Source organism: Haematobia irritans, chromosome 3 (assembly GCF_050003625.1).
Source record: "Haematobia irritans isolate KBUSLIRL chromosome 3, ASM5000362v1, whole genome shotgun sequence".
NCBI classification, from domain to species: Eukaryota; Metazoa; Arthropoda; class Insecta; order Diptera; family Muscidae; genus Haematobia; species Haematobia irritans.
This window is the reverse complement of record NC_134399.1, coordinates 3,703,261-3,727,334: the sequence shown is the minus strand read 5'-3', so window position 1 is coordinate 3,727,334 and position 24,074 is coordinate 3,703,261. Positions and strand designations below refer to the sequence as shown.

At 33.1% G+C, this 24,074-nt stretch overlaps 1 protein-coding gene across 1 annotated transcript; it reads left to right on the top strand.

The window, feature by feature from the left end:
- Positions 1-8,253: 8,253 nt before the first annotated feature.
- On the top strand, positions 8,254-23,017 carry LOC142229848 (uncharacterized). Its single transcript, XM_075300432.1, has 3 exons — positions 8,254-8,517; positions 17,333-17,859; positions 21,850-23,017. The coding sequence occupies exons 1-3, from the start codon at positions 8,515-8,517 to the stop codon at positions 22,853-22,855; spliced, it is 1,536 nt and encodes a 511-aa protein (XP_075156547.1). The 5' UTR covers positions 8,254-8,514; the 3' UTR covers positions 22,856-23,017.
- Positions 23,018-24,074: the final 1,057 nt, after the last annotated feature.

Here is a 24,074-nt window from a genome sequence, read left to right as displayed (position 1 = left end):
CCAAAAAGTTTTTCAGCGGTGGATTTCCCACCTTAGTAATGCTGGTGACATTTCTGAGGGTTTAAAAGCTTCTCTAAGTGGTTTCACTGCAATGTTCGGACTCGGCTATAAAAAGGAGGTCCCTTGTCATTGAGCTTAACATGGAGTTGGGCAGCACTCAGTGATAAGAGAGAAGTTCACCAATGTGGTATCACAATGGACTGAATAGTGTAAGTGAGTCTGATACATCGGGCTGCCACCTAATCTAACCTAACCTAACCTACTCCCTGTGCAAAATTTCAATTAAGTCGGAGTAAAAGATTGGCCACTTTGGTCATATGAGTGTAAATCGGGCGAAAGATATATATGGGAGCTATATCTAAATCTGAACCGATTTCAATAAAATTTGGCACACTTAACTACACTACTAATTGTACTCCTAGTGCAAAATTTCAACCAAATTGGGGTAAAACTCTGGCTTCTGGGACCGCATTAGTCCATATCGGGCGAAAGATATGTATGGGAGCTATATCTAAATCTGAACCGATTTCAATAAAATTTGGCACACTTGACTATAGTACTAATTGTTCTTCTTGTGCAAAATTTTAAGCAAATTAGGGTAAAACTCTGGCTTCTGGGCCATATAAGTCCATATCGGGCGAAATATATACATATGAGAGCTATATCTAAATCTGAGCCGATTTCTTTCAGAATCAATAGGGTTCTATGCTGAGCCAAAACACATATTTGTGCCAAATTTGAAGTCGATTGGACTAAAACTGCGACCTAGACTTTGATTACAAAAATGTTTTCACGGACAGACGGACATGGCTATATCGACTCAAGAGCCCACCCTGAGCTTTTTTGCCAAAGACACCCTGCGTCTATCTCGTCTCCTTCTGGGTGTTGCAAACATATATAAATACGAAAATTTAATTTCTAGTAAATGGACATTTATACAAAAACTATAGCTGATATTTTTACGGGTTCTTTTTTGTATTTTTTCTCACACTTTGAAATATATTATAGGCCAAATAGCGCTTATTTTCGTAAGGGCATTTTTCAAATTTTCAGAACAAGCTCATATAGGTCTTGAAGTAATTGAGGTAGGTTTTCAAAATGACAACTTTTGTTCTGCATGCTGTTAGTACAAGTAAAACAGAAGAAAAATAAAAGTCTTTATCATTAGGTTTATTTCGGTAGTGAAAGGGTTAACTCTTGCAGCAACTTTTTGTCTATTTTTTGTTTCCACGCAAAGCGTTAAGTTTTGCGTTGAAGTCTACCTAATATTTTAATTTTTTCAAATATTTTTCTTTTACTATGTAATAATTAATTCAAATGTTCGTGATGAGATTATCGCTTAAATTAATCCTTGAATTAAATGAATATCCAATCTCTAACATCCGTTGCTGAATGAAATCGTGGAATTAAATGAACATTCAATCTTAAACATCCTATGCGTTTTAATTTTGTATGGCCTCATATATGGGTGTACTCTCAATAAATCTAAAAATTATGGTCCATGATTTATTGCAATCTTCCATCTAAAGCATTGGCATGTATGAAAGTTTGAATGATGGTATAGTGTATAAATAGCAAGAAAACACGCCCACTTATGTGTAATTTTTTTTTCTTAAGGCGTTAGAACAAGTGAATGTAATGTTATTTTGTATTGTTTTTTAATGTTCAATGTCTTATATAAAATAAAAGGTTATTTATTTAAGAAGGATAGGGGTAGATATATAAGATACAAATTCGGGTTAAATATTTAATTGTGAATATTGGGTGAATCTATTTTTGAATTGCAGCACGATATCGCCATTATAGCCTGTTGTTGTATGATGGCAATGGATAGGATATCAACAGGGAGTAAAGAAAATATCTAATTTATATACAATGAAATCTCTGAAAGGTGGAGAGAGGTTAATTTTAATGTGTTAAAATAGCAAAAGTCGCCGCACAACTGTCCACCTTTGGGAGGTGTCCGGTTTTCAGAGTGTCCAAGTTTGAGAGTTTTACACTGTAGTTTGAAATCTTTATTTCAAATGACACAGTATACTCTTCATTCTAGGTTCGGTTAGGTATGGTGGCAGTCCGATATTTCAGGATCACTTAGACTATTCAGTCCATTGTGGTACCATAATGGTGAACTTTTCTTTTTATCAGTGAGTGCTGTCCGCATCTATATTTAGCTCAATGACAAGGGACCTTCTTTTTTATAGCCGAGTTCGAACGGCCTTCCACATTGAGGAGAAACCACATAGAGAAGCTTAGAAAAAATCAGAAATGCCACAGCATTACTGAAAAGGGTTAATACACCGCTGGAAAACTTTTTACATCATCCTAAGATGGCTTTGCAAACATTTTAGATTTATAAATTGGAGCAATTTCCCATTTAACCTTGCCTGTAGATACCTCTTAAATTTTTAGCACTTTGTAATTGTATTCAATAACTTATAAACTGAAAAGTAGGCCATAATTTACCAACCTCCTACAATGCTAATCAATGGATTTTTGTAACAAAAAAGAAACCATAACCCTAATCGTCCATAAACAAATATTTAAACAACAATAATAAAAACCGCAAAAAATGTTTAAAGTCTCATTTAAACGGTATATAAAAATTGTAACATTTATGGCAAACCACAAATAATTGAGGATTAAAAAAATCCCCCTCCATACAAAAGATAAAATAAAAGGCCGATTTTTAAACTAAAATAGGCAGAAAAACGAATAGCAAACAGCAGGTGCCTAAGATTACCAACTCATAAACGATGAAAAAGAAATTAATCAAAATGATTTGTAGAGTATTTGATTTGAATGCTTAGTTCAATTGTTGTTTTATTTCTTCTTACAAAATCATCATTATGGACATGTTGATTACGTCGTAGCATGGTCTTTCCGTGTGCATCTTTATATTGTATTCGCATGAACTAATTATTGTATATTGATGGCATAATTTTTCAAGGAGTAAATGGAAATAATTTTTTATTTAAATTATGGATGTTAATGAAGAATTTGAAGAACAGCAAAAATCTTTAAATTATGATCAAAATTTCGATTTATGGGTCTAAACTAAAATTATACAGTAATAGTCTAAAGATGACATTTGGGATTTGTTTTAGAAAGCAACAAAATGTATCTAACATTTTTTCCATACTCTGAATTAGCAGAAAAGAAAATATTAACTAGTGTGGACTATCTTTAATACATCGATTTGGAGCCACGATTGTACGTTTTAGGCCATCAAAAAGTAGTCAGGGATTAGTCTACAGGAGATCTATAACCCAAACTGAACTGGTAAATATGGTATTTATTGGTGATAAATAGCTCCAGATTGCAATTTTTAATATGGAGCTAAATCGATACATGAATTGGCCTATAGTATCTATTTGTCAAATTCTAGGCAAAACAGACATCTTTAGGCTATTTTGATCATTAAGATACCTTAGAAGCTGCACTTCTCAATGAAGTAAATCTGAAAGACATATCATGCTATGTGAGAAAATACTAGATATACTTTAAACAATTGTGAAATGCAACCAAATATTCAATTAAGATCAATTAAATTTTTAATTGAAATAATTAGGTTTTTAAATTGGCGTCGCTGATTGATATTATTAAAACTTACAAATTAATTGGATTATTGTATAATAATTTCTTAATTGAAATCAACAAATACCCGAGCATTAATGAAAGGAAATACACCACCCAACAGTATGGTTTAATCAAAAATAAACAAGTATGTACGGCCGTAAGTTCGGCCAGGCCGAATCTTATGTACCCTCCACCATGGATTGTTTAGAAACTTCTACGAAAGACTGTCATCCACAATCGAATTACTTGGGTTGTGGTATCTTAACATAAAACTTCCTAACATCGTTTTCTAAATTGTGAGTTAGTCCATACGTGGTATATATTAGACAAAAAAGGTATGTATAGGTAAGTCTACAAATAATTACGAATCGATATGGACTTTTGCACGGTACGTAAAAGCCAGAATTGAAATATGGGGGTCGCTTATATGGGGGCTATATACAATTATGGACTTGATATGGACCAATTTTTGTGTGATATAACTATAGACCGATTTGGACCTAGTTAGGCATGCTTGTTAACGGCCATATACTAGCACACTGTACCAAATTTCAACTGACTCGGATGAAATTTGCTCCTCCAAGAGGCTCCAAAACTAAATCTCGGGATCGGTTTATATGGGGGCTATATATGATTATGGACTGATATGAACCACTTTTGGCATGGTTGTTAAATATCATATACTACCACCACGTACCAAATTTCAACCAGATCGGATGAATTTTGCTTCTCCAAAAGGCACCGGAGGACAAATCTGGGGATCGGTTTCTATATGGGGACTATATATAATTATGGACTGATATGAACCAATTCTTACATGGTTGTTGGATACCATGTACCAATATCACGTACCAAATTTCAACCGAATCGGATGGATTTTGCTCTTCCAAGGGGCTCCGGAGGTCAAATCTGGGGATTGGTTTATATAGGGGCTATATATAATTATGGGCCGATTTCGACCAATTTTTGCATGGGTGTTTGAGGCCATATATTAACACCACGTTCCAAATTTCAACAGTATCAGATGAATTTTGGTCTTCCAAGAGGCTCCGAAGGTCAAATCTGGTGATCGGTTTATATGGGGGCTATACATAATTATGCCCGATGTGGACCAATTTTTGCATGGTGCATATACTAACACCATGTACCAAATTTCAGCCGGATCGGATGAAATTTGATTCTCTTAGAGGATTCGCAACCCAAATTTGGGGGTCCGTTTATATGGGGCCTATACGAAAAAGTGGACCGATATGGCACATTTGTAATACCATCCGACCTACATCAATAACAACTACTTGTGCCAAATTTCAAGTCGATAGCTTGTTTCGTTCGGAAGTTAGCGTGATTTCAACAGACGGACGGACGGACGGACATGCTCAGATCGACTCAGAATTTCACCACGACTCAGAATATATATACTTTATGGGGTCTTAGAGCAATATTTCGATGTGTTATAAACGGAATGACAAAGTTAATATACCCCCATCTTATGGTGGAGGGTATAAAAAAGTATTTGCCATTTTGAACAGTAATCAAACTACAACACTTGAAAGAAATTACTTTACCCTTTCACAAATAGCACATATTTTAACAATATTACTTGATTTCATTGGGTCAACACAGTGGTAGAACCATGACCATATCTATGCGATTATTTTAGCCATTACATCGTGGTAGCTCTGGTAACTTTCAGATGCTCAAGAAGTACAATGCTATTCATGCAAAGGCCTAAAATGTTATCAGTTTCAAAATTAGTGTAAAGAATAATCAATATTGTTATGGATGACCATTTATATTGTTTTGGGGGTCTAGAAGAATATCAGATACCAAATTTGGCTAAATCGAATTGATCGGCTTATACGAGGCTATATAAGAAAATGGACCAAACTATATCGTTCACTATATGTAGAACATTTTCTTCTACTTATAGTATGATTAGCCCCCAATCTTCCCGAATAGGAGAACCACAGGTTCTATGTGGTAAATATAGGTCACATAGTCTTTCTCATTACGTCGTTTGGAAACAATTTATCGCAGATTCACTTCCATCGTACTCTAATCATCACATAAAATATTCGGCATTTATTTCAAAATCTCAATCGCTGATATTAATGAGACTTCCTTTCATCTGCATAAATACTCATATGGTTATGATGTTAATTGAATACTCAATGTTGACTGGTTGTACCAAATTTCAACCATATTTTGAAGCTTGGCTACCACAATAAAATAATGCATTCATTTTATGATTTGTAATTTACTATGTACTTAATTATGATCAGTTTTATATTTCAGTTTGTTCGTACGGTGTTGTTCGGTATAGAAGGAAGTGGAAGGGGCTGTCAGCTATCAAATGATATTGCTATTCGTTATACAATTTAGAGTAATAAATAAATTTTCATGAAATCGATTTTGTTTTTCAATAATGATACAAAAATGCATTTCAATAATGATGCCAAATGATGATGGTCAGCTAGACGCACACCGATCCGAGAGCAAGGGTTAAATAATTGGAAAATGGGAGTTTAAAGAATTGCTTAGATTTAATATTGATGAGATTTTGAAGTTTAGTTTTATTTTTCATATAAAAAAAGAAGGCCATGTGGTTTCCAATGATTTTTGATCTTTAACTCTAATGACAGCTATGTACACGTGTTTTCGTTTGGTAAATGAATAACTCAATCTATTCAAAATGAAATATTTATTTTAATCACAACTACCACTGGTTACTTTGGAACGAAAGTACTGTTTGAGAATGTAATGCCCTGCATGGTGTTTTTTGATTTTCCAAATTGAAAGCTTTTCACATGTGCAGGGCACTTTTCTTTATGCGCTGATTAAGTTAATGTAAATTAATCGATTCCCTTTCCGAAGCATATAAGAGTTAACAATTTCATATTATCTCTATACACTCGAAAAAAGTTTATATGGATTTAAACACTTCATAATTTTGACATTGGATCCGAGCCAAAGATGCGTCTTCACTTCATTAAACGGGAATTCATTTAAGATATAGGTTTTAAAAAATGTCAATTAATAATTCTAAATTATAATAGACACTTCAAAGAAAAACATATTGTTAGAATTAAAAACCCTCCAATGTAGACCACAGCATCCCCAAAACAACTATAGGCGATATCTTTTAAAATTAAAAATTTCAGTTATTTCGTAAAATGCTTTCCTTTATATTAAGGAGAATTTTCCCAAATTCAAAGGCATACTGTAGCGCAAACTCTACAAACGAGTATCCTAAATTTAATGACAAAATTATTGAATTAAGTTTAAATTTTATAAAGATTTTAAACATACATTTGTAAATAGACGTTTTCATTCTAAAGTAATTAACCCCAATATTTAGGTTATACTTAGTTTTGAGAATGAATAAGAAGTCCGATAGGATCATGAATCTACCCACTATTTTTTTTGTTTTTTTCTTTCACGACAAACGGAGAGACATATCTACGTCCGGATATATACCATTCGTGTCAAAAACCTATACTACGACCTTTCTTAAGACAGATATAGGACACTCAAACAAATATTGTAGTGAAGCCAAAGGCCATGAATTGCCTTAAAACACGAAAGCGAATTTTGCTTAGAAGCCACATTTCTCTGATATAAAGTTTATTTCCTTGTCCAAAAGTCGGAGAATTTTTTAATTAAGTCGTTTTGTATTTATAGTTAAGCGATTGGATCTTGAACGATTTTTTTTGTTACCTAGGTAAAGTTGGCTTTACTAATTCTGAAAAATTATTCAAAATTAATGAAATCGTCCTTAAATTTATAGACTTTTTGTATCTAGACTACAAAGTAAACAAGCGTAAAAATAATAGATGTTTTTCAATACTTTATTTTAAGACGTTTTTACTTGAAACATAGCTTAATTTAAAGTTTACGTTGTCGTTAACACGTTTTGAAGGATTTTAATAGCAGATGAAGAACAAAAGGTGACAAAAAAACTAATAAATTTAATTTTTTTTTCTAAAATTAAGTACGCAAAACTCAAATTGAAAAGGGAATTGTGTCTTACAGTTACCCCTTTGGAAACGAGCGTGTTTTTTTATCAGTGTACCTCGATTGTCTCTTAAGGGTTTTCCTATACGTTTGCCTTTCCACATGACACATACTCTCCTTTTGATGTGAGGAAACACAAATTTCAAATGAAGGACAAACAAAAGACTTAAGACACAACCACTCAGCTAGGAAACATCCTACTCTCTCATTGTACTCAACTCAAAATCCTTCTTCCGCATTAAAAAATCTTAACACAGATGTTTTATATCGACAGCATTATTATTAAAAACATAGACAAGTTCAAAATGTTGGGTGTAAACCACAAAACATGCCACCGAATCCCACACTCATAATTGACCAAAGCAGAAATACCTCTTCACGTTTATGTAAATTAAATAAACGCATTAACGGTGCTCTTTTCAATACATATTCTTCGCTAAATCTAGTTAGCTTTACAAAACTATAGCAGGCAACATCCAATCAACCATAATACAGATGGCTCACACACACACAAATAAAAGTTTAACCCTCTTCATTTGGAGTGGAACTTGTTTTCAATGCACTGGCCAATAGAATCCACTCAATGAGGGGCTCTCATGCTAACAGAAGTGTAGTATAAAACTCAGTAAATACTGTTAAGTGACCAACATTCCGTGACTATCGTCAACACGTTGAAGACATAACCAGCATTATGGTCTATTGAAAACGAATTTTGTAAAAAGAGAACTTGTTTCGAGTTTTTGTTATTTGTTTATTTCATTGCGTATGAAATAGATTCAAATTTAACGGTCATTTTGGATTTACAAAGCAAATAAAGTGGAAAATAATAACAAATCATAAAAGTTGGAAAAACGTATTAAAAAATTAAACTAAAAATAATAATTGGTGATATCTAAGTAATTTAAAGCAAAAAAAAGAAATATAATGGTGAGTGATTTTAAACATTTCCCCATGGCTGTCAATCATCTAAGAAATTTGTCCAAAATATTATAAAGTTCATCTGTAGGCTCATAAAGTTTTCTGGTGTGAATTATCTTGTTGTTGTTGTTTTTTGTGAAAAACTATCGTTGGTGGTAATATCATCCATGCAATGGATCTTCTAAACGGCTCTTTTTTGGTTCAATAACAAATCTTAACAAACAAAAAAATACCAATAAAAAAGTGAATGTTGTTTTGGGACAGCTTTAGATTCACATGCTACATCCGTTGCTTGGATGCATAGCGACAATGTGTAAGACAACGACATCATAGAACATTTAAGCTTTAACGGAACTCTTGCAAAAAAAAAATCGCCAAAAGCAACACAACTTGTCGCATCAAAATAAAGTCACATAAAAAATAAACAAAAAATTATTATAAGTACGTCTATTTAAACTACATTTTGATTCCGAATTTAGTCAATTTGGCAGGTAGACACCCATGACATGATGTTTTTCTGTGATTTTGGCTAGGTTTTTAAGAAAACTTGAGCAAAAATCAAATCATCAGTATAAATAAGAACGTAAATTGCATCTACAGGTTTTCGCATAGGCTTTGCAGTATCTCTAAAGGTAGCAGCATTAGCTAGCCAGTGGACATAATTTTAGTCTATTGACCATTGTCCAAAATTGCATTGTATGTCTAAGCCAAAAGAATGCAACTAGTTTTTGGATTTTTTTATCGGTAGAGAATTTCATGTCGTCAATGTTTAATAAAGTTTTTTTGGACATGTGAGATAATTATTTTGATATTTTATGCTAAAAATTTTATAGATATGAAAACTCTGATGTAAAGGTGGTATGTGCATGTTGGAACAAAGAATGAAGTGATAGAATCAACACATTATTAATATAAGGAAATAAAAAATAAAATAATATAATAACTTTACAAGAATAAAAAAATATTTTTTACCTATGTTCATTCATAAAGGCAGTAAAGGCTATATCGATTATCAGATGATTCTGCGCACGAAAAAAAATAGGCCCGGTTATCTTACACCAATGACTTTGGTATTTATTCCGAACCAAAGAAGCGGAGAATTGAAGTAAGGGTACCTTTAAGATCCAAAACTCTTTTAAATTTAAGTTTTGCATACTTGATATTAGGAAACATATTTGAATTTATTCGTTTTTCGTGATTTTTTCTAAATGTGCAGAGTACTTTGAAAACGTATTAACGGCAATTTAAATTTCTAAATTCTTGTAAAAAATATGCTATGTTTGAAGTAAAAACGTATTACAAATAAAGTGTTGAAAGACCTTTCCTTTTTTCTGACAGTTTTTTAGTAGTTAAGATTTATTAGGTGGATTTAGGATTTAGATTTAGGTTAGGTGGCAGCCCGATGTATCAGGTTCACTTAGACTATTCAGTCCATTGTGATACCACATTGGTGAACTTCTCTCATCGCTGAGTGCTACCCGATTCCATGTTAAGCTCAATGACAAGGGACATCCTTTTTATAGCCGAGTCCGAACGTCGTTCCACATTGCAGTGAAACCACTTAGAGTAGCTTTTAAACCCTCAGAAATGTCACCAGCATTACTGGATACTAAAACGAATAAGACGATTTCATTGATTTTGAAGAATTTTTCAGAATTATTACAGCCAAGTAGACCTTAGTCAAAAATATGTTCTTTTATGTAAAAATACGCAGATTTACGTCGAGTCACTTAACCATATGGATAAAAGGAAAATTTGGACAGATTTACTCAACAACAGTGCAGTCAAAAAAATCAATGAAGAAGAACAAAACCAAAAAATTCTGCGTTGCGGTAGGTTGATCTACTTCGACTTCAATTCTTGCAAGGCTTCACACATAAATCTTTCTGCACGCCGTTGAGTAACAGAGGCCCTATTGCTACGAACGGCGATGAATCAACGATTGAGTTGCGATATTTTCTTCGGTTCTCACTCTACGTAAGCGGGTTGGTGGTGAAATGTCGAACAATGTAAATTTGGTTCGAAATTTTATCACAATAGCCCGAATAGCCACTTCAGTGGGTCGATTAAACTGACCATCAAATGAAAGTAGCACGCGATCAACTTTCCGAACAGAGCACGCATTTTTACGAGGGCGGTTCGGAAACGTCTTAGCCTATCAATGAAAGAGAATAGTTAGTTTTTCAAAAATATTTTTATTTTTCAATATAATCTCCTCAAACTTCAATACACTTAGTCCAACGCTTTTCTAGCAATTCTATCCCTTGATTAAAATAGTTTTCCTCAAGGTCTTCAAAATAGTGGTTTACAACTGTAATTGCATCTTAATTTGAGGTAAAACGCTTGCCAGCAAGGAATTTTTTTTAGATTTGGGAACAAGTAAAAGTCACTGGGAGCTAAATCAGGAGAATTAAGTGGGTGGTCAAGCAACTCGTACTTTAATTCGTTGATTTTAGCCATTGTTAAAACACTCTTGTACGCTGGTGCGTTGTCTTAATGAAAAATTATTTTTTTGTGTTGTAAGCCGTTTTTCTCAAATTTGTACATTTAATTGATCCAAAAGGTTGCAATAGTACTCTGAATTTATTGTTTTACCCTTTTGCAGATAGTCAAGCAATAAAATACCTTTGAAGTCCCAAAAACCATTGCCATAACCTTGACAGCCGATTGAATTGTTTTTGTCTTCTTTGGGGCACTTCCTCCAGCTTCAGTCCATTGTTTGGATTGTGGTTTTGTCTCTGGAGTATAGTGGTGGATCCATGTCTCATAACACCTGTTTCTATATGAAGGAGTTGCCAGATCAAAACAAAATTTAACATGTGTTCATAACAGAGATGGAAGTTTCCAGAACACTTAATTTTTTTCTGTTTATACCGCGCTTTTTGTGCTAGGCTAAGAAGTTTCCGAACTGCCCTCGTATAATACAATTCAATAACTTGCAGGTGTTGTTCGTAAGACGACTCATGATTAAATTGTAGTCCAAACTGAAGATGTTTGACAATGAAGCAAAACACGAAACGTGCGTCAGTTGTTGCCGAAAATATAATAGCTAACAAATCATCCATTACCAAAATAGTGAAAAAATTAAACTTTTCGAACAACACTAACATATTTCAAAAACGTTTTTGCAAATTTCCATTATTTTATTTTTCCTTACAATATTTTATACTATACAAAATTTAGAAAATTCAAATTTATTGCGTAAAACAGAGGATTTCACCTCAAAAGAATTTCTCGTGAATTAATAAAATTAAGTCAACCTTAAGTTCAAATCGATTTCCAAAGAAGCATTTTTGGATGTACATTAAAAGTAATGATTTAGGAAAAACTTCCAAACTATTTGCTGGGTATTTTCTTTGAGAAATAAAAAATATAATAATCCCGAATTAGCTGATAGCCTAAGTAGCTAATGCTAGATTTTTTTCTCTATTATTCTTATATTTACTATAAGTTTAATAAATAAATAAATAAATAAATAAATAAATAATAATCCCGAATAAATGAAAAGTGATTACACAATTTCCACTAATCATTTTTGATTACCAATTTTTTAGAATCAAAAGAAAATTTTATGTATATCAAATTTCGTTCCTCAGAACAGTAAACCATTCTTTCATATCTGTGAAGAGTTCTTTCTTTGGCCACGCCATCTTTTCAATGCAATCAAATTACAATTTTAATCCTTAAATATCCGTTAGCTTAATTTTAGAAAAATAAATAAATTTTTCTTATGATGCTGCTAAAACGTCCATGACTTGATAGATACCTCAAAAATAGTAAAAATATGATTGTCTTGCAAACCTGTCTGTGTTATATTGATTGAGGTTAATTAAACATAATTTGTTGGGTTTCTACTATATTAAAGGTGGTATTTCCCTATTACCATTAAATCTTTGGCATTTCCTTATGAACTCCTTAAATTACGAAAAGCTTAGTTATTTGCCTGAGGTATAACATCAGCAATGACAAAAAACTTGTTCCATCACATAGCGCAGATTGTCATTGAAAACATTAAAAGGTATATTACAAAATTGCACTAAACGTAAAATTTGATTTTTAAAAATTTTCATAATTGAATTAATTTGAATAAATATCCCTAAGCCAAGCATGACAAAATAAAAGCGATTGCATCTTAGAATATGAATATAAGAGACAGTGGACTAAATAAATGGAAAAAATTGTGGGTGATTTTTTTTAGAAAGTAAATTAAAAATAATTGTTTTACCAATAAAGGTAATAAATTCTTACAATTTGTAGTTGATTTTATTGCACAAAGCCATTAGACAATCATCACATAAGTGCTTTATGAAATCGTAACCAAACCAGCACTATTAACAATTGTTATATCTGCGCAAAAATTTAAACAACTTGTGGTAGTTTTTCTACATCTTTCATTACCTTAATAAAATACTATTTTGAATGAGATTTTTTTATGCAAGTCGATAAATTGCATTTTTGACGCCTTTTTTTGTTGGGTGAATTAAAAATACACTTACACGTTGTTGCCCACTTTTTAAGAGCATCAAAAGTAACATGCAAATGATGGGAGCTGAAGAAAGCCATCACTTTATCGACAGTAAATGACATCACATTTAATTGCAAAAGTAAAACGAAAGACTTAAGAAATGAACTTTGTTGCCAATCAAAACTAAAAGTATGTGTGTGAATATTTTAGTATGTCTTTAAGCAGGTAGACGCCAGGTGAATTGTTACAAATGTAAAACAATTATCTTACAAAGCTGATGATATTATAAAAAGGAAGGAAGTACAAAGTAAAACTAATTATTGAACTGTTTTTGCCATAGCATTTTCGAGACCTTCAAGTAATTGAAGTCTTTATTTTGAATGAAAGGAAGTAATTGAGCTATTATTTTGGTTATGTAGTTTAAGGAAGGCAGCTTTTCCCAATCAATATGTTGATTGTATAATATACTGAGATAATCTTCTTTTAATTGGAGTATCTTAAACGTAATCCTTTAAACGAGGGGGTTGAGCCACCGTGGTGTCATTGCTAGCATGCCTGATATGCACCAAAAAGTTTTTCAGCGGTGGAATATCTCTGCTCAGTAATGCTGGTGATATATCTGAGCAGAGATAATCCAACGCTGAAAAACTTTTTGAGTGCAAGGAGGGCATGCTAACCATTACACCGCGGTGATTCCACCCCCGCGTTTAAAGAATTACGTTTAAGATACGAGTACTCCAATTAAGAGAAGATTATCTCAGTATATTATACAATCAACATATTGATTGGGAAACAGCTGTATCATAGTCTGACATTGTAGCTAATGCACCACGGTGGCTCCTACCAGATGGTCTACGAGGATAACACCTTGCGAATCACAAAAACATTGGACATTACTAGCTCGCTTAGTTTATTTTTTTGCTTCCATGTTAGGTTAGGTTAGATATAGTGGCAGCCCGATATTTTTTTAAGCTCACTTAGACTATTCAATCCATTGCACTATGGGCGGAAATTGAAAATTTGTGGCAAAAATTATTTACAATCAATCTAGTATCGCCAAACATGGTATATCGATATATCTTATCAAAATCAAATGTTACCAACAAAAAGGGAGTCAATCCCCCTTATTCCAGGTGCGTTACTATAGAGGGGTCGAAATTGTAATTCCACTTGGAATACTATAGAATATACTCTTAGATGGAGTTTAATTTATATTTGCTTATTTTCCTTATTAAGAAAGCGCCTTATCCCCAGAACTTGATGTAAATAGTATAAACCAATTGTCATTTTATTAAATTAATTTTATTAATTAAAATTAAACAAATATTAACCATCAAAATCGCATTCTTTGGTATCTAACTCTAATTCCGACCCTCTGTGTTTGTTGTTCGCAGGATTTCGGTGGCAATTGTTAACCGATTTTGATAAAATTTGGTACAACATGTTTTCTTGGTCAAAGGACAAACACGGTTGAATTTGGAAAAAAATGGATCAAAGTTACATATAGCCCCCATATATATGTAGCGCCCGATTTTGACAAATTAGACCATACTGCGCTTATTTACCACCCGATTGTCTTCAAATTTAACACAAAGTAATTTTTTATAGTACCCTTAAAGTGTGCAAAATTCCATCAAATTCGGTTCAGATTTAGATATAGCTACCATATATATGTATCGCCCGATTTTCCCAAATTTGACTATAAAACCCTTACATTTATTTTAGTATGGGCAAGTTTGGGCAGACAAACTTTACAGCACGTAAAAGTATACTTCCTCACGAACAATAATAAGCAAAAATTTTCATTAACAATCGTTAACATTTCTAGTTCTATTCCTCGCAAATATACGTATGTGTTACAATTTTCACATATAAACCGCATTTTTGAATCCATAAATTCAAGTTCAAAAACACAAATATTTTGTAAAGTCTTTACAACATTTTGAACTACTAAACCTCCTCTTAGAATCTACATTTAAAAGTTTTCTTTATTCACTTTTATTGCGAAAAAAAATAAGCACGAAATTTGTTAATTTTTGTTCGCCTTGATTAAACGCAACTGGCATAAATTTTGGCAAACATTGGCAGCCTTTTTCTCCTGAACAGGGTTGCCAAGTTTTAAATGAACTTTCGATTTTTACTATCCAAGATGTTCTATAGTAATTTCAATTGGAATATCCAATAATTTTTCATTTTGAAAATTTGGCTTTTTGACGCTGTTTTGCGATTTTCGCCCATAGTGCATTGTGACACCACAATGGTGAATTTTTTTGAGCACTGAGTGTTGCCCGATACTATGTTTTAGCTAATGATAAGGGACCTCCTTTTTATAGCCGAGTCCGAACGGCGTGCCACAAATGGACTACCACGAAACGACGCAGAAGCTTCGTCAGATTGAGCTTAAATAGGTTCTAACATGTCTTTGGTGTTACAGTTGAGCTCGTTGGTGGTACTGGTGTACAGAGTAATAATAAGACTGGACAGGATAATACCTACGATTGCAGTTATCTCGCGTACCATCGGTCTAACACATTGTACACTTTTACCACTTTTGCATCCGTAAAATTAATTTTTAAAATTCAAAATAATTAGAAAAAGGCATTATATATTCTCACTTAAAATTAGTCCAATTTTTTGCCTTTGGCCGTCTATACCCAGCAAAAAAATTTGGAAGTTCTTCCAAAGGCACAACTTTAAAAGCACTTCCAGAAGATGCACTCCCCATGATGTTCTTTATTTTAACTACCCAGGAAGTTCTTTTAATTCAATTTTTTATAACTTGGTTTTTTCATACTTTTCATAGGTAATTTTGACTTTTTTGTTTCAAATAGGTTAAAAACAGAGTAAGAATTCATAAAATGGTACAAATCATTTAAATTTTGTCGAAAAAAATGCTAAATCCATTCTAGAAAAATTGTGCATTTTTGAAAATATTTGAGGTCAAACGTTTCCGACAAGCGTTAAAATCCATTAAAAATTATAAAAATTTTTAAAAATTATTTGTTTGACAACATATCACAGAATATTTTAATTTACATCCACAACATTGAATTCGGATCACACCTAAAGAAGTGATGCAAATTCAGTGCAACGGCTGTTGAAATGGAGGACTTCCGTCCTATGACAAGCCCATGTTCAATACATCGCTTCTGCGTCAATTTTGCACCACTTCCGGATCCAAAAAGAACATTTTCATTACTTTTTTGGCAACGCTTTTTTTGCTGGGTAGTTATATAATTTCACTGTCCAGCAAGTCATCCCTTCCAAAGGAGCATTACAAGCTTTTGATTTACCACTGGGGTGTTATAAATGAATGGTGATAGGATTGTTCAAACCTCAAAAGCAAGTAGCCACACTTAAAATAACTACATTTAATGATAATCGTAATGGTTATTGTTTGTGAAAGGTTGCCCTCTCAAAAATCCAATCAAAATGTTGTGGAATAAATGGTAAAATATATTGTTGGCATAACATGGCACATTTTTAAATTATGCTTGGTCTGGAGCAAACAAAATCGAAAAATGGGAAAAGTAAACTTAAAAATTTACCATATAATTAAAAATGTGTAAAACTAACAATAATTCAATCATAATCGTTTATATTACACTGGATACTGAATGTGAAGGAATTACCATGCGGTGAGTAATGTATGTGTGGCTATTTATGGTATTACCTTAGGACATAACCAACATGTTTAACTATGACCAACATGACTTAACACAAAGTAACCTCTACACAATGCAAGGTCCGTTACAGTGAGAAATATGTTTTGAAGATTTAAACGCCCACACACAGCAGGTGAAAGGCATGAACGGATGACGACAATGATGTGTGTCCACCATTTGAAATAGTTCTGTAACTAATCTCCACTTTAACCTCTTTTGCGCTTGCAAATCATCGTCACAATAAACACCTTTTGCCATTGTTATGGAAACTAAACAAACAAACAAAAATGATTTGCAGTTTGACGGTTTTTGCTTGTCCACCAAATGGCTTTATGAAATTTAATACATATATTACAATTTTTTTTCCTTGAATAAAGGTGTGTCCCTTACCTCAAGCTAATGCTAAATGAAAATAAATATGTTTACATTAAAATTTGAAAGTATTTCACTTAAAATGAAAGCATATTCAATTTGGAAGTAAAAGGAAGTACGTTACTTGCCCCCAGGCCAACAGACACCAAAAATAATCCAGACATAGACATTAAACATACAAAGTGTTATGCGGTTTTTGAAAGTTGATCCATCTATTATCAAAACCTCATCATTTTTCTTGACATCATCCTTTAGTAATTATTACAATTCCCCAAAATTTATTTTCATTCACCAAAGATTTCCTTTTTTTGGTTTTATTTAGAAATGTTTTATATTGATGCTGTTAACAACCATCTTGGCCATAAACCAGGCTGTGTTGGCTAAAGTCAATCAACAATATGCATATAAGGCCAAAGAGGATCATAGCCATCATCAACATCTCCATTTTCAACCAATACAGCCAAATCAACATGAAGACAAACACAGCAATCAGGTCAGTCAGCCAATGAAACGAGCCCAGGAAATAGTGGCCAGCTATAATCCATATGACAGAATATCAAAACCACAAGAAATCCATTCGCCACCTGATCATCCATCAACGGCACAATCTTATCAAAAGAGATATACGAATGTGAATTATAATGTCGTACAAAATCTGGATGCTGCCGATGCATCGCATTTACCAACATATCATCAATCACCAGGCATGCAATATAGCCTGGAGGAGATGACACAACAGGAGAAACCATCACTATTGGCTCAATTGAAAAGGCAACAACAAGATTTGAGTGAAGGTTATGCTATATTTTTACAAAATGATGAGGACCAACATCAGCAACAGAGTGGAAGGTAAGTAATAAAAATAAACTCTCCACAAACGATAGCAATATTTGAATTGGAGCTTTTAAGAGAAAGAAATTATAATATTTTGTCTACCAAGAAAATTCAATTCTCTTAATTCTTTCTTCAGTGTCTTTATAAAAGAGGGTCTCGAACGAAAGACTTAAGACAAAAACTTATACATAATTGAATATGTTTTGAAGTTTTTCCTCTCTTTATCTCTCTTCATGGGGAAACAAGTGCTGCAGCCACATGAATATCTTCTAGTTAGTATTTTTATAAACGAAAGACTTAAGACAAAAACCCATACACAATTGAACATATTAAGTTTTACTTATTTCTTATAAAAAAAGATAAACTTAAAACACAAGCTTATATAAACAAAGCCAAACTTAAGATACAAACTTCAAACAGCTTTTCCACATCGGCAAAGTTCATACCAAACTTATAAAAGCATATGCAAGTTTAACGAGTGGACAACGTTATAAAAGCTAATATGCGAACCAAAGTCAAAAGCTTTAGTGTGAGCAAATATTTTCTTTGACACTAAAAGTGATAATAGGGATCTACAGAAACAGAGGACTTAAAAATATAAAATAAGAATCTCATAGAAAGTGGGGTAACTTTGCTGTATCCTTACCAACGATATATGTTTTTAAAGATTAGTGTGAAATCAGTGAAATATAAAAGATGTGTTTTTGTTTGATATGTTGGCATATATGAACTTTACTCATATTTCAGGGAAATCAAAAAACAAAAATGTTTGGCGTAAAAACCATATCTGGGAATGCAACTATCTGTATGGGTTCTAAATGAGATCGTGATGCCGTTTTATTTTGGTTTGTTGGAAAGGAAATGCAAATCACACATCACTTCAAATCCAAATATCGGATTATGTGATAACTATATCACATTACCGACTATTTTTGTTTGGGTTATTGAAGGGCATATCTAAATCACAGGTTTACAGTTTGTAAGAAATCACATGAATGAAAAAATAAGTATGTTATGATCCGATGTTCACCATTTGCAATTAGAAGTATTTTTTGCAAAATGTTAAGAATATTTGTTAGTAAGGTGACTACTATTATACTTTTGGGCGGGATAAAAAAAAACAATTGTAGGTTCTTCGATATGAACATATGACAAAAAAATGGCTTAATTCAATTAAATTGTTAATCTATGGAAGACTGCATTAACAGGCTGTCATCTTGTCTAAAAATCTCTCATAATCTACGATAGACAACCGTGCAGATGCAATTGCTCCAGAAATAGTTCTTACTATGGTAACGAGTGACAACACATCATACCACATGAGAAATTAAAAAAAAGTGATATTCTATACATATCTTCCTAATATTTGGACTATTATACTTTTAGTTTTTCCACATTTTAACAAAACAACGTTTTCAAATGGTTTGTGTCTTTGATGTATTCAGACTAAAAGTTTATTGTAGCAATATAACCAAAAAAGCTTATTGAATCATAGTAGTAGACAACACACATTTTTAAGATAGATTTCACAAAGTAAATTCGGTAAAACGAATTTAGAAAAACTGAGCAGTTGATAGACATGACAAGAAAGCTTTGCTTTACTCCCTATAACTTAACCCACTGCCATAGAAATGCATGATATTATTAAAGACATTAAAAGCTTTATGTTAACCATATAATTTGCATTTTCTTATTAAAATGAATTGCTTTCATCTTCCTGGGGTGAATCCTGTTCCACTACCAAACCTCCAACACTAACAATGACCACCTCACATGAAATACATAGCGTTGAATAAAATCCAGTTTTTCAGCCATAACTTCGACATACAATAGTAGCACCTACAAAACTTCACAAATTTCTTTAGAAAAATTAAATAAAATTGGCTAATTTTACATGACAGTCAAATAGGTGGTAAACATAAAACTCAACAACTTGATCATCGATTGATCATGGAAAAATGACAGTTTCCTGGTTTAACATCAGTCATCACTATAAACTACGGGCGGGGCAATAATAGAAAATTTACAACATTGACTGGTTTGTGGATTTCAATCTTTCATTAATTACAAAAAATTGTCAAAAACATGAAACAAACATATGTATATTTGCTTAGACAAATGTTTTATATTGGGTGGTCCTCAAAAGGTATTTAAGTACTACATTTTTAAATGTTAATAGATATTTAAAGTGGTTAAGAAAACACATTTTATCCATAAGATTTACGAAGTGTGCCTACCAAAATTTGGTCTTAGCCCTTCATATTGCTGCTGGCAAAGAAAAAGATGGTTTTTCAATTTGCTTCGTTGGCGTGATGCAACTCGTCAAAATGACCAGAGTTATGGACCCACAACATCTGACTTTTGCAACACGATAAGACACAGTCACACACTGCACTCCGGATTAATCTCCGTGTAATAATTCCGTATAATCCCGAAACACAATAGACTACTCGGGGAATGTATTTCGATTCAATGGAGGAGATAAAAGATAAATCGGAGAAGGCACGTTTGTATAAGTTTATAAACCGATCTTCGGTTCTTTATAGCGATTCCTTTGAAGGGTATGAAACTGAGTTAGAAGAATAAATACAGATTTTTCATTTTACCAACAAAGTCACCGTACATTTTGCTCCCGGTAGTATATACCAATCAACTTAGAATAAGGAGTGCAATTGATTAAGCCCTAACTTTCTACTAATAGACTTTTTGTCAAAAAAGGTTCGTATTGCTATTTTATAGTCTTCTAATAAGACTATAAAACTTATGATATATTCTATATTCTATGATCGCAAAATCGCAAAGCAAATCTTTCTAAAACTTTAAGAGTCATTTATTTTAAATTTCAATGTTGACATTTAAAGTATTTGAAATTACCGACATGTTGTATTTGAAAAGAATCGATTATCGAAAACGGTGAACTACACCGTTCGAATGTACACAGAAGAATTTGTGATTCTGGGATTAACGTGGAGATGGGTACGCTAAACGATTATAATCAAATACAAATAGAATCAGGCAACGACTAAAAAAGTAAGAACATCGTCGTCCTGGAGACAACGAATTTTGAAGAGGGATAAAAAAAATCGAGTACCAATGGACCACTATAATAGCCAAGGTTCAAAGTGTCCGCGTTGTCCACTAAGGCATATATATATTTACAAATAGTTTTCAGTTTACAAATAGTATTCGCAGAAATTAGAGCCACTCTGGTGCAATGCTTAGTAAAGAAGATTAATTCGGTAATTTTCCTAGTTCATTTATATATTAGAAGTACAAGTAGTGTCATAATGTCCGAGATATTCCAACAATATAATATATATTAGAAGTACAAGTAGTGTCACAATGTCCGAGATATTCCAACAATTCTTCTCACATCTGTTAGGGAGACTTTAAAACTTTAGTAATGCTTGCAACATAATGCAACATCAATTGTGATATCATAATTGTATATAACTCTCATATGTATGTTTGTCTTATATCAATGATGTCGTTTCATTTTAAATCAATTTCACAAGATTTGTGTTTGTGTGTTTAACATTGTTAATCAAACTTTTTGCTTTTATAAACTCCTCCCAAATACAATTTATCTCCGTTATCAAGGATTTTTTCAAACAACAAAAGATAAACACATATAACATAAATTATTTGCAAATTTTAAGTTTGGGTTTTTGGTTAAACGTGCAAATATTCAAATGTCACTGAAGCAAAGAAAAAATGTTCAAATTACATTTTTTGTTTGTCATACAATACCAAAAAACGAGAAGGTATTAGTTAGCCAACATTTGATTGTAGTCTCGGTAAGCTAATGAAATAAACTTCACACTTGCCAGTGTTAGCAGCTATAGTCCATTTTTTACATTTTAGCTGATGTTAAATAATTGCCATGTGTAAGAGTTTCATTGCATAGAGAGAAGCGATTAAAATCATTGCAAGTTATTTCATTCGAACAGAAATATTAATAAATTTGTTTTTGTCATTTTTTTTCCTCGCATGCTTACATTTAAGCTTCGTTGACGACAATCAGGCGCAGTCAGAGGAAACGCACCAAACAAATCCTCATGTTTTGCACTATCAACGGCAATTGCAGCAGCAGCAAGAACAACAAAAACATTTATATTACCAACAGTTACAACAGAAGGAACAGCTACAACAACAAAAACCACCACCATTCGAGGGTGATCAACGTTTACGACAAATCCTCTTTGAGCCACAGCAACAGGCTCTAGCCTATGTAACTGCAATAGCAGCACAGTCGCCAGAAATTACTACACCAGCGCCATTGACGACAACCCAGGCAACAATACATCCAAACTTACACCATCAGTCGCCTAAGACATTATTAGCACCTCCAACACCATCGTTGGAAATTGTGTCACACGCAACTGGCAACGAAGCATCACCATCGGCAACCATAAACCTAAAAGCATATCAAAGTCTTGCACCACCACCGCCACCCTCAGAGCACCAACGCAATCGACTCCCTCATGGCAATGCATTTGATTCGGGTGTAAAATATGCAACCACTAACTATCATCACCAGCCGTATAGTCTCCCACCAGCAGCACTCCCATTACCACTTGAGCGACATCCTGCCGAAGTATATGGCCTACCACCTCAACAAACACTGATGGGTTCAAAACATTCGAAACAAGTCTTATATGCTCCCATGCGTTATTTAGGCGATCGCAAATTGCCATACACTTCGAAAACATTCCCCTATCCACCCTCATTTATATCTCTGACAACCACCGAAAGGCCTATGAAATATGACCATGGTTCACCTCACTACTATTCTTATGATCACAAATCGGCCTATAACAAGATACCTGATTTATTTGATCATCGTAATGCCAAATCCTTATTGGATTCATATATACCAAGTTGGAAAGTTGTGCAAATAATGCAGGAATATCAACATGGAGCTTACAATCAGAATATCAATTTGCAAACATTGGCAACGCCACATAAAGGATATTTTAAACGGAATGCCAATAATCAGGGAAATTATTGAGAAAAAACACAAACTCTTAATTTATAAGAGAGATTGTCTTAAGAATTAGTATTTTTTATTATTTTAAATACAAACATTGTTTTACTTTTCATAAGCATTTATTGTTATTTTATGTTATTTAATTTATTTTTAATAAAATTTATTATTTAAATTCAGTAAAAATTCCAGATTTATAAGAAACTTAAAAAAATAATAACGGAAAAATGGAAAGTCGGAAAAACTCAATATTTCTTTTTAATGAAAAATTGACAAATGTTAAAAATAATTTTAGAAATAATTTTTTTCACTCAAAGATTTTTTTCTTCATAAAACTTGAGTTATATATAGAAATGGCATGATCAACAAATAATTTATTTAACTATAACCAAAAGCAGTAGGAAACTTAAAGGTCATGAGCAAAGTTTATGGATTTTTTAGTATACAATCAAGACGGTTGCTTTTAAAGACAAATATGGATAATATGGAAGCCTAACAAAATCTCCTCCTGGCGACAATAACATCCTCATACAAAAGTTTCTACGATGAAAATATTCTTAAGATTTAGTATTTGTAACATTGTAGTTCGTAATAGCCCTGTCGGGGAGCCTGATCATGGTTTGTCAAAAAGCAACATAGTCTTTATCGGAACTCAATCTATATGTAGAGTAGGTTAGGTGGCAGCCCGATGTATCAGGCTCACTTAGACTATTCAGTCCATTGTGATACCACATTGGTGAACTTCTCTCTTATCACTGAGTGCTGCCCGATTCCATGTTAAGCTCAATGACAACGGACCTCCTTTTTATAGCCGAGTCCGAACGGCGTTCCACATTGCAGTGAAACCACTTTGAGAAGTTTTGAAACCCTCAGAAACGTCACCAGCATTACTGAGGTGGGATAATCCACCGCTGAAAAACTTTTTGGTGTTCGGTCGAAGCAGGAATCGAACCCACGACCTTGTGTATGCAAGGCGGGCATGCTAACCATTGCACCACGGTGGCTCCCATATGTAGAGTAACTTTGATTCCGGTGCGATTTCATCAGCACCCTTCCGGTTTGAAATCCGCTGATTAAAAAAGATAACAAAACCATAATTATACAACTCCGACCTGGCTGAAATTTTTGAAATTAACCATATACAAGAAAACTGCACGATAGTAAATTGCTATGCGAAACTTTTGCAGCAGGCGGTGAGATAAAGTATAAGGTTAAGACGGATCTCATATTGTCTAAAGCGTCA